General features: G+C 48.6%; 1 protein-coding gene across 7 annotated transcripts in view; it reads right to left on the bottom strand.

Moving 5' to 3' along the window:
• CADPS (calcium dependent secretion activator) overlaps positions 1–12,154 on the bottom strand; it is a 203,506-nt gene that overhangs the window by 16,848 nt on the left and 174,504 nt on the right. For all 7 annotated transcript variants that reach the window (XM_067003206.1, XM_067003209.1, XM_048069814.2 and 4 more), the window contains 4 exons: positions 11,150–11,224; positions 9,995–10,078; positions 5,823–5,855; positions 2,910–3,017 (listed from right to left, as the gene is read on the bottom strand). In XM_067003206.1, the coding sequence (XP_066859307.1) occupies positions 2,910–3,017; positions 5,823–5,855; positions 9,995–10,078; positions 11,150–11,224 (300 nt within the window). The remainder of the gene's footprint in view (positions 1–2,909; positions 3,018–5,822; positions 5,856–9,994; positions 10,079–11,149; positions 11,225–12,154) is intronic.

Below are 12,154 nucleotides of genomic sequence, written 5' to 3'. Positions count from 1 at the left end.
CTTCTGTTACCAGTGCTCCGTACCAACGGGTCTTATTACAGTGTTTTAGCTTTAAATGTTATCAAATTAGTGAGCCAGGCCAAGTAAATAAGTCATGTTACTCTGCAGTAAACAGCACTGCCAAAAAGCTAGTTAGGTTTTGATTACCAGCAGAACTCCACGATCAATCTGTTCGTTCAATGATCCCAAGAATACAGATTTTTTAAAATTAAGATGATGACTCTATTTTGGGGGGATAAAAAAAACCAACAACCCTGACTAATTTGCAGAATTAAGAGGATTAACACACAGACCACACAAAAATACTACAATAATCTTCCACAAACACCATTATCCTCGAAAGAGCGCAGTCCTGTACGGCAGGTGCAAAAAGGGGAAGGGGCGTGGGTAAGGAGACAGAGTTTCTGAGCTAAGAAATCTTATCAAATGCCAAAAAGTATGCACTAAGCCAGCTTCTGTTGGGAAATGGCCTGACAAGCACCCTGCAGCCTCTGCTACGGGGAGGAAACAAAGAGGGGAAATGAATGGAAATGCTGAGCAGGGCTGCGGAGGGATGTTGGGGATCGGGAATAACCCAGGACTGCAAACCCCACCGAGCACGCAAGGGGCAACCTCACCCTGCACGACGCTGCTCTTCCACTACTCAGAGCAAAAAAAAATCAGAATTCTTTCCCAGATGGCACAGAAAGGCGATTTAGCCCTACACTGCGACCAGAGGAGCTGCCTGGCGCTGTGCACCTGCCGCTGGAGCACACATTGCCATAGGACATCCCGACAGGACTAACCTGCCGGCTGGGGTAAGCCAGCACCGCTGCACTAAGCCAGCTGGGGAGGTGCCCTCCGAAGTGCCAATAATCTCATCGCCTGGAGAAACTCCTCAGCTAAGAGGATTGCTCCGAAGCTACGCAGGAAGGAGCGAGAAGAACCCCAACCCAAGTCTAATTCAGTGTCATAAATATCGCTTTTGGCCATTGCTCTGCTCTTTCTCATTAAATAGATAGCTAGTGCCTAAAACCCCTTGGGCAAGGAGACAGAGCTTGAGGGCTCCTTGGCTGCATCCCCCTCCCTCCTACAAGCCAAGGGCCCCCAGCCCGCCCCGCTCGAGGGAGCACACTTTGTGGGTAAAACACCGGCAAAGAGGGAGGCTGGCGGCACCGGGTCCCACCTTGCCTTGTCTCACTCCAGGGAAATTTGTGGGAAGCAGGGAGGGAAGGATAGATTTTGCACTTTTTGCTTTCCACCAAGGTAGCTGCTCTTTTTTTGTTGTTGTCAACCGTTAATTTGTTTAAAACGCGCCTTGGTAAAACTAAGAACTGATCAAACTGAAACCAATATTTGCGCTAATTACAGCTTTTGGAAAATCGGCAATAATGGCCCAAAGGGTATAAACACACCAACTGTGAATCACAGGAAACCGATGAGGGAAAAGGCAGTGTGGGCATTGAAAAGAACAGTCCAGATGAGCTCTGGAAATCTAACTGCTCGCGGAATAAATTTCCCCACAAACGAGCAGTGCACTCGCAGGCCCGCTGCAGATGGAAGCGACAGTCTTTTGTTTTGTGTTTTGTTTTGTGGTTTTTTTTTTTTTTGTTCCTCCCCGTGCCTGCTCGATGGGTGATGCGCGGCTGGTGCTCAGCGCTGCGAACTCTCCCGAGAGGGGCCCGGGGAGGCAGCGGCGTGCTCCGTGCATGAATGAGGCGTTCTCAGTGGATATGGGTCATGCTAGTAGATGTACACAGTAAGATTATTTGACTCTAATTCATGCCACTTGATATAATGTGATAAAACATTTGACATGAGAGATAAGTTCCATTTTAATCCGATAGGGTGCGGGGGAAAGAAAGAGTGGGAATTAAGAAGGAGGAAGAGGTTTCCGAGGGAAAGGGGATGCGCAGAAAGAGAGGTATTGAGTAAAAGAGAAGGTTGATTGGAAGGAAAGCAGCTTTCCCTACACACGGAGGAAGCAAACGAGCGAGTAGAGAAAGCGAGTCAGATTGTTACAGTGCCAGAGCTGGGAGCTGGAGATGGCACTGCTGAGAGATGAAAGGAAGGAGAGTGGGAACAGAAGCTGCTTCAAACAGAAATCGCTATATGGACAGATACCCTAAGAGAGACTGAGACACTAATGCTACAGGCTGGCCATTAGCAGAAAACCTTCGCTATAGAACAGCTACAAGGACAGAAAGGCTGTAACACAACAAGAGCAGCAGAAACAGATATACTGGTTAACATGCATCCAAATCCAAAACAAATGGGCAACACAGGTCACTGTTCTCCTAGAGTCCAATGAATTTATTTCATGCAAAAAAAAAAAAAACAACTTTGAACCTTTAGGTCAGCCTCCTGCCATGCCATTTTCGCCAAGGAGACCATGTTTGAACTTGACCTTTGGTGTCAGGAATCATCGCATGGACCTCTGGAAATGTGAAAATCCATTCCTAACCAGGTCTGTTTTGGTTAGCTTTTTAAATGAAAATTTACCACGCTTTAATTTGCTGTCAGTTTTGGAGTGCTTGTCAGTGACAAACATTGCAAAATGTGCAGAGGAGATGGTCCTTAGCAAATGCATCCGCCAGAAAACTGGCTCGGATTTCAACGAGAACAATGACCAAGATGTGTTGTTAACGAGAGATTTTCCACAAGCTTAAACATAGTAAGGGCTCTCTTAGAAGATGCTGTTTCCTTGAAATCCACGCACAGACAGACCAAGACACAGTACACTAGAGTAGAGATTTAAAGCAGGCAGAGAGCAGATACGAGCCTTAGTCAGAAAGAAAGGAAAGATTTATTTATTTTTTAAAGCTAAAACCAATAAATTTTCTCAAAATGTGACTTATCCTCCTGTCTTATTTTGTCACATTTTGGGTCTCTCCTGCTTGGTGTCCAAGGAGGAGAAGGCATTTACTTACATCAAATAACCTTTCTATATACATCTCCTCATTGACCTTATCACGCAGGACATCCTGAGAGTGGCGGACAAATGTCACATAGGCATCAGCAACATCCATCCCCGGCTTCTGCATGGGGGGAGAGAAGAAGAAGAGAGAGAGATAAACGTGAATATGCCGCAGGGGCAGCTCTTCCGTGTACCCTCAGCGCTGCTTCTCCTTTTCCTCTGTCTCTCCCCTGCCGCCCTCATGCAATTCGCCCCTTCCTTACCTGCCGTGGTGGGGACGGACACGGTGTGGCCCGCACAGCCCTGTGCCCAGCACAGGACCACGCAGAGACACCGGCTCCACCTCTTCTTTTGCCTAGAGCGCAGGCGGTCGGAGGAGCACAGCTCTCCCTCACCACATCGATGCCAAGAAGCTCTCCTGCTACGCTCAGTGCCGCTGACCTAACCAGCGAAACAGCGAGCCGGGCTGCGGATCTGCTGCTTGCTCGTGGCACCTGCCACACGTGAGCCCTCTGGGTTCTGACGGCAGAAAGCCCAGAGCTGCCCTCTCCTTTCTTCTCCCGAGGTGTGGGGATGTGAGCAGCAAGCAGCTGGCGCTGCAGGAGGCATGCCAAAATCCCACCGCTTTGCCCGCTCGGACCTCTGCCCTTAGCTCACACTTACTGCTGCTCTTAGGGATAAATTGGGTAAATGGTAAGTCAGGGATTTACGTCTACAGGAATGGTCAGGACACTGCTAAATGCCAGGAATTCAGCTCTGCAAGATCCAGGGGATAGCAGCATTTCTACGTGGAAAGTGGGAACTGAGGCAGGGTGCGGGGAAAACACTTAAAAACAATTCCTGTTTGAGTTCATATCGCCTGTTACATTGAAATCCAACTTACCTCAAAGGAAACCCATTAAAATACTGTAACACGAGTCATTACAAGAGCTGCCACAAAATCTTAAATTTCCATGGCACGTTGTAAGTTTGTTAATAACTAGTGTCATTAGTTTCCATTACTGTGATTTACCTCAGATCACAGAGTATCGTTTCTCTGCAAGATACGATTGTCAGCCACTGCAAATTGAAGTTAGTTAACACATCTGTGTAATTTCCAGGGTGAAAATGAGGACAGTTTGGAAAGCAGTAGGAAGGGAGTTTTTTAATACAAAGCAAACAATTATCAAGCAAAGGGCCAGTGCTTGGCCCTGGGGAAGCTAGTAACATTTCTTAACACCTACTGAAACAATGACAAGGTATTAATTTGAAAAACAATGAGGACAACACAAATGTGGCAGTAGTCAAGTGTTACACTTTCAAGCAATTTTCAGCACGCTGATCGTGCCCGTTGCAAGGTGGCAGTGAAGGGATTGCTTTGTGTCAGGCAATCGCAGGAGTGCCTGGGGAATTAGATTTATCCGGTGGGCATCTGCTCAGCCACACCGCTTCCCCTCTTTCCTCTAAAACGGGAACCTAAAGCAGCATGACACAGCTTGCTGGCTGTGGGGTGGCCTCTTGCAAAAGCCTGGGAGTTGTGCGGGGCCAGCTGCTGATTTCGTTAAAAGCAGCATAAAAATACAGGAGAGCAAGTGGCAGAAAGGCGCTGTGAGTGCGAGAGGGGCCACGTGGATTTGGCATCACCTCCTGCGATAGATGCATCGGAGGAGGCCACGCTTTGGCACAAAAGTTCCTTAAAAATAGCTGTTCTGTGCTCAGGCTCCTGCTGACGAAATATTGAAAAGTCACTCACATGACCAGGAATTTCAACTGAAGGCTCTCCACATTTTCTAGGGTGAAAAATGAATTCCGAGCCTCCCTCTCTTATGCTCTCAGTAACTTGTTTCTGCTGCCCAAAGACAATCTCTGCACTGCGATATTCCAAAGCAAACAACACCTCTCACTTTTCAAGAGTTTGCCTTCCCCAGGCTGGACTAGAGGTATTTTGTGGGAAAAGTCTGTCTTGGGAAACACTGGGCGCAGATGACGCAGTCCATGATGTCCGATACATTTGTCAGGTTGTCATGTGGGAACATGCTGACCATTTGCATCCGCATTAAATGCCTGTACATTACACATACAGGTCATCAAACACAACTCAGTTACTCTCGATTTACACTGCCCTGACTATCTGAATGCAGGATTCGGTGTGGGATATTAAGGACTACTCTTTTTTTATTTGTAATTTATTTGTAATTGCCTCTCTGCCTGTAAATGTAACAGTAACTCCTTATTCCATCCAACACTCACATATTACATTTCAACTCCATTTAACTGTAAATTTCTGGCAAGTTAAGTGCTCTGTCTAAGGACATTAAGGGCTCTTTTCTCTGTGAATCAAGGTCTAATTAGAGGAGACTATGTACAATTTTCCTATACCAATTAGAGAAAAAAAGGGGAAAAAATTTCATTAACAATTTCCCAAACACATGTTGCTAACTCATCGCCATTTCCCGAAAGTAATGAAAAAGTCATTTTTCTGAAAGAGTAAAATAAACCAACAATTAGAAGAACAAAAATAAAATAGATTAGCTAATGTGTTAGATGTGTGTTGGCTCAGTTCTAACATGTCTGGACCTTTTTGTTTGGAAATTATTCTGTATTTGTACAAGTCCAAATGAAGAATTAACAGAATGAACTGCTCCTGGTTTTTTTTTTTTGTTGTTGTTGTTGTTTTTTTTTGATGTGATTCAAGCCAATTGCATAAATGTGGTACTTTTTTTGACACCATCTGCAAATTATTGCCTTAAGAGCCTCGTAGGTCTCCGTAAGAGGATAAGTGCTGATTATTAGCGTCATGGAGACATTCTTTCCAGTTCAAATGTTAGAAGTGCGAGGGCCCACGGTTCAATCTTGGCTGTTAATGCATAATGTGGGTTGCTACACATGCCATAAAACAAACCACGAAGCAAATTACTATGACAGAAGTTGTTTAAATTGAGCTTACGGGTACATCCACGTATTTGGAAGCAGCCTTCACCTGTAAAAGGAACAAGAACAGAGTTTCCACCATCAGTACGCTTTCAGGCTTTTTCTTTAAACATCAGCAGTAGCTTCTGCACCCAGGCTCAGGGCAACATAACGCTGAGTGGGGGAAAAAGGGCGACAAAAAGTACGCTTCCCATCTAAAAGAATAGGCAAGGGGTGGTATTTTTGTTGTTGTTTTGGAGAGGTAACTTTGCTGCTGCTCAGGCTCTAATAGCAACAGATGACAGTGTGGGAGTTGCGCTTCTCCCTCTTCTCCTTAAGCGAGCGGGGGAAGACGGGGTTCGTCAGGAGACATCGCTACTTGCTTCGGAGGCCTCCTTCCCCACCTAACGCCACGTGTTGCCCAGGCAGCCCGTGTCTGTCCCCTGGGGAGCCACAGGCCAAGGCCCGCGGGGACGGCCCCACCAAGCACCCTGAGGACCACGCTTCCCTTTGAGGGGTGGCAACGGTGATGGGCTCGGGGCACCTGTGCTCATCCCGGCTTAAAGATGTTATTTTCGGGAGGGTACCAGGGGGCGTACGCAGCACACTGTGTGTCCTCACAAGCCCGTAAGGCCCCGAACTTACTTGTTCTCTGCTTTGCCCTGGGGCAGAGCCCGCTCCTAGGCACGGAGGCAGGCGGCCCTGCCGCCAGGTCCAACTTTTCCAACTGAGCAGCTCCCAGCTGGCCAGAGAGACCCTTTTACCACTGCAGCATAAGGCACCGTGTCTAGAAAGTGTACGGCTGGGATTTTCCACAACGCTTCTGCTTTTAATTAGGGTAAGCGTTGCCGGCCATCTTTGTTTGGGTGTAAAAGCTCACCTGCTTTTAAATATTTCTAAAGCTACCATTAAAACAGCCTAAATATAACACGCACACAGTTGCATCTTGGGATGAATAAATTATGTGTCCCGAATGAGAGAATGAATGTATGTGTGAGACAGAATGTGAGAGTGGGTGGAAGTACTCATATGGTGTGTGTGGGGGGTGCATAATTAAGCACAATGAGGCGATACAAAAGACCAGACTGGTGGTAATTGCCGAGGTGAACGCTGCGAGCGTTTCGCAGCGCCCGGGCTGGAGGAGCAGAGGGGAGGGCAGGAGGGCGGCGTGGTGCTGCCTGTGGGCACAAGGGGCCGGAGGGGGACAGGGCAGGTCCCCAGCCACGCGTTTATGAAGCAAACGGCAAAATCGATGCCGAGCCCTGGCTCCCCGCGAAGAAGCGGTGCTCATCTTGCTTCCCGGTACCCCCGTGCCCAGCTGGCTGGATGCCTTGCCCTGGCGATGCATTTATCCTCGCAACTCCTTGCCGGGCAGCGAAGTGCTGTCCTTGCTCCTGCAAAGCGGGAGCGGAGCAGCCCCGTCCTCCCTGCATGAAGGAGCCCGGCCAGCGGTGCCAGCTCTGCACCCGCTGACTCCAAAGGAACGAGCTCCTTCCCTCCCAGAGAGCACTGAAGCTCTGCAGGCTCAGCACCTCAAGTCCAGGACCACGATCGGGGCAAGCCACACAGCCCACAGCAGGCATCCTCAAGCATCAGCGTGCGAAACACCACGGCTGGACCCTCACTTGTCCAGCTCCTGCAGAGGAAACCAGGAACCCGAGAGCTCTTGGGTCCAGCTCGGTGCCACTGCCTCTTCTTCCCCCAAGCCAACAGGCAACAAGAATAACTCAGGCAACTTCCTGCCATCTCTCCCCCCCTCCACCCACAAAAAAACTGAGCTTCTTCTCCTGCCCACTCCCCTTTAATCAGAATAATTACTTGTTTTTCTTTAAACTCAGATTTGGCTACATTCAGTGAAATTTCCAAACTGCCGGATGTTGTGTGATTTTTGCTAGGCTGCCGTTTTTCACAAATTATGTGACTTTGCCATGAAACGTCTCAGTTTACCATACAAATTTCGTGCAGAACAAAAATAAGATCTTTTACTTCTGTCTCCCTCGGGTAATATGCAGTCTTTAGTTTTAATTACCGTAGGTGTAATTCTCCGCCTACAGAGGCCATCCAGATTAAAGGGAATTTTAGCAGCTGTCATTCCTGTGACTCAGTGGAGCTTCACATGCAGACACCCATCCAAGGCCTGGGCTGCTGCTGCTGAGATGCACTTAAATGTAGCAACAAACAGAAAAAAAAAAAAAAGTCTGGCCAAATTTAGAAGGGTATTTTCCTCCCAAAGTGCTCTGCAAGGAGAAGTGGCTAGTGAGAATTTATTAGGACAACAGATGCATTAATTTTATCTTGAATTTCGAGGCAAGAATTGGAAATGAGGATAGCCTACTAGGTGATAAAACTGTCTGTCACAAGACCCCCGATTACATGTCACTTGCCGAGAGCCTGGAAAACATGCGATGAAAGAAGTCGGTAGAAGGGGGTGGGAGACTAATGCTTTCTAGATCTCGGAGGCTTGGACCATAACACTTTGTTGTATTTGTTCAGACAGGGAAAACGTGGGAGGTGGTGCAAGCATGCTGTAACAAGAGAGAATTTCTCTATTTATCGCTGCAAAGACTAAACACAGCGAGTCGCATTACTCCCGCAGGGAACGGTGCTGCTCAGCAGAGGCTTTCTAAGCCCGGCACTGAACGGTTTGGGGCTGTTCCTCAGCTTCCTCCTGCCCAGTGCATCCCAGCTGCCCTCCCAGCAAACACAGGGACCAAGAGAGAGACGTCTCTTGCCTGGCAGGCAGCAGCCCTGCTCCTCTGCAGGGCACCACGGCCTTTTGCAGGGGTGAGGGATCAGAACTGTGACGAGAGGGCAGGGCATCCTAAAGCTCACCCAAGCAGGAAAATGTGGTAAATCCCGTCCCCGCAGAGGGAGGATGAGTGACCCCCATGCACCCATGTGCTGTCTCCTCAGGGGTGCTCAGAGCCTGAGCACGGACACGAGGTTGGCAATCGAAGGGAGCGGCACGGGGCCGTGTACACAGCACGGCGCGGTGGAAGCAGCACAGCAGCAGCCGAGGAACAGCTTGGCTTCACCGAGAAGGAAGGGCTGCACATCACTGCCTGCCCGGGCTGATGCTGGTATTTCCAATGCCTGAAAAGCTGCCGCCTCCACATCCCCTGCTGCTGGCACTCGAGCACCTCCTAACCCCCCGTGGCACCGAAGCGAGGGAAGGCAGCCACCCCGAGGCCTGCCCCAAACCCCCAGGCGGCAATGCTGGGGTTATGCTGCAGAGGGGCTGTGCTGTGGGGCTGTGTGTGGGATCCCTCCCCTGCCTCCTGCTCCAGGAACAAAGTGCCTCCAGCACAGCTGAGCATTTGGGGTGCTTAGCTGGAACCCAGCACCCGTGGCAGAGCAGGGACGCAGCCAGAGCCTGTGCGCAGTTTCTTGCCTCGGCTAGAAAGTCTTCCGACATCTATCTTCACCACTCCTGCTTCCAAAAGGATGCTACAAAACTGCCTCAAACCCATCAGAAAGGGGCCAAGAGCAGCAAACAACAAACAACTGCAAGGAGGTATGAGTACTCCTGACAGGGATTTTGGAAAGCCTTTCGAGCTTGCAGAGCAGAGCCTTCTGCCTCCTGCCTGGTCTCTGAATGAGTGAGCACACGACAAGGCTGCACGTGTGAGGCCAGGCCAGTCAACGAGTTTTTTAATGCAACTTTCCAAGCAACCCCAGACACGTGCATTTGGTTGCACACCTCTTTGTGAGCCCAGATGAGAGAAGTCAGGCCTGCAAACAGGTGCTCTGGTAAATTCTGGGGCATGCATTTTCAGAAGGCCTCTGGAAATCAGCTGCTGCGTGTTTGTCCTAGGAAACTGTCAGAAATATTTTCTGGAATACAGCTCAGATTGCTAAACTATGGGAATTGGATTTACAGTGCAGTGGTTCTTCTTCAGCTTCATAGGCTTCCTCAACAGAATAAACTCCACCAACCCGAATGATGACTGACCACAGCTTTACACCGTGCTACAGGATGACAGCCTATGCTTCTTGGGTGTCTAAGTACCGTGTATCTGTAAGCAGGATGTTTGCTTATTTGTGTGGGGGTTACAGTGTCATAGAAATCAAATCAAAATCAAATATCATAGAATGGCAGAATTATTATTATTATGTAGCTTCTCTAGTCCTGGGAGAGCAGGAGATTATAACTCAGGAAAAAAAAACGAAAAAAAAAAACCAACAAAGGAAGATATGGTCTGTACTTACAGTAAATGACAGGAAAGAAGAAAACAAAGTTCCTTCATCGTATCTAGACAGTTTGGCCAAGACTCCTTCCAAAATGGTGACAAACTACGAACACAAAAAACACTGCAATTATTTTTAGTAATTGAACAAGGGTATAAAAATCAGGCTTGGCTTCTGGGAAGTGGAGCTCTCGGCATTGCCAGAGGAAGGGACAACATGCACCCAGCAGGCTGGGGAGCAGGGAGAAAGGAGCGTTGCCTTTTGGGTGCTATGGGGTGCAGTGCTTGCCGGGTGGGAGTCACCCCTTGGTGTCTGGGGTGATGCTGGGGACGGGAGGTGGGTGCAGCGGGTGTGGAAGCCAGCACGGCCCCTCCAGTGGGGGAAGCCGGTGGTCCTTGCTCCAGCACGCAGTGTCAAGCACGCAGCTAGCTGGGTATTCTTGCAGAAGAATTGATCTGGCATATGTTGGCAGAGTATGTTTAAAGGTCTCCACTGTATAATAGGGATGACTTGTTCTCAGAAAGTTTGAAACTATAGGAAAAAACACCCCACCATCCTTCTCCCTGCCTCCCAGTTCCCCGTGTGTTAGCACAACACACCAGACCTACACAACACCCCTTGGGAAATGCTGGCAGCTGAACTAGAGGAGCTGAGTCTGATTAAAAAAAAAAAAAAAAACAACAAAAAAACAACAATCTCCAAACAATTAAACCTGACATTTGGGAATGTACTTCCCACTACTGTCGCCTCTAAATTAATTTCTTAAGACGAGCATATGGTGATCTTGAGCAAGACAAGCTATTTTGTCCGCACAACCTTCGGCGTAGGAGGGGTGACCACCTCTGAGCGACACCCCAACGTCTACGCAGCCGCGCTTTGTAGTGCCACCCCACTGCAGCGGGGTGATGCTGGCCATGGGGTTGTACCCCACAAACATAAACCCCATTCCTCAGAACCACTTCTGGCCCAGTATGTCAATCCTGCTAACAGCGTACTGCATCGCATGCAGTTCCTAATCATCAAAGAGTCACCATGAAAGAACGGGGAGACGTATGATCTTTCCTGTGAGAAACGAGAAGCCAATTCAACATCTTAATGTGTCACATTTTAATGGAAACGCACGTATTAAAAAAGCAATGTTAACAGTGAATCACTTCACCTGAAGCTGAAGGTTACCTTTGCCACTAGGAGTGTTATCATTTCTTTGACGGTTTCCTCAATTAGTTCGTCTATTTTTGAATGGTACTGGTGCTAAAGAAAAATAAAAGGAGAGGCGGAGGAAAATATTAGCATTGATCACAGGCGAGAGCTCTACGGTTGTCAGTCTCTTCTCTTGGCAAACTACGATATGCAGTAGTATTAATCTGAAGAATTACGCAGCTCGTTACCATGTGCTCCACCACAGGGGCTGGAGATTACTTACACTCACAGGAGAAACCTCGAATTCGGGAGAATCCTCCATCAGTTGGCGGAGCATGGGCAAATCCTGCCCTTCTTCTGCATGGCTGCAGCTCCAGGAGCCACAGCCACACATCGGAGGGGAGGCTTTTGCCACGTCTGAGAGCAAGCCCCAGGATGCTAAAGATCCTCAAGTCCTTGTGCTTCCCCATCCCTTGCCTAGGGCACCGCAAAACACCCAACCCTCAGAAAGGGAGCAGAGAGCATTTTCTGCACCCAGGGAGTTTGCAGTGGGCTGAACCCCTGGGGAAGGTGCTGTGCACTTCCAGTGTGCTTCAGCAGAGCACCCAAAGGTGCGTTACGCATCGGGTTCAGCGGGCACACGGTTAAAGTTAAGCACGTGTTCAAACGCTTTGCTCAGTGACTATGAAATATATTTTAAAGAAACCCAGCAGACTTGGATCGGTCTTTTTCCTTGTGCAGAAGATGGCAGCCAGCACAGCCCTGAGCCCTGCACGTTAGCAGGCACCACGGCACGCGCTCAGCACCGCTCACTGCCGCCGCTGCCTGCAGCAGCAGCATTGCTTCTGTCTGCAACCCAATCTCTGCACATGCCAAACCTCCCTAAGCTTGGGAGCTCTGATGCAATCAGCTGCAATATGGCTAGAATAGGTACTAAAATACAGTCTTCCACTAATTTAGAAAAGACCTGTTTCCAATACAAGATTTAATTAGTGAAAACATACAGTATATTCTTATTTTCAATGGACTGAGAAAATACTG

This window comes from Anser cygnoides, chromosome 10, assembly GCF_040182565.1.
Source record: "Anser cygnoides isolate HZ-2024a breed goose chromosome 10, Taihu_goose_T2T_genome, whole genome shotgun sequence".
Classification (NCBI taxonomy): Eukaryota; Metazoa; Chordata; class Aves; order Anseriformes; family Anatidae; genus Anser; species Anser cygnoides.
This window is presented reverse-complemented; position numbering and strand designations above follow the sequence as displayed.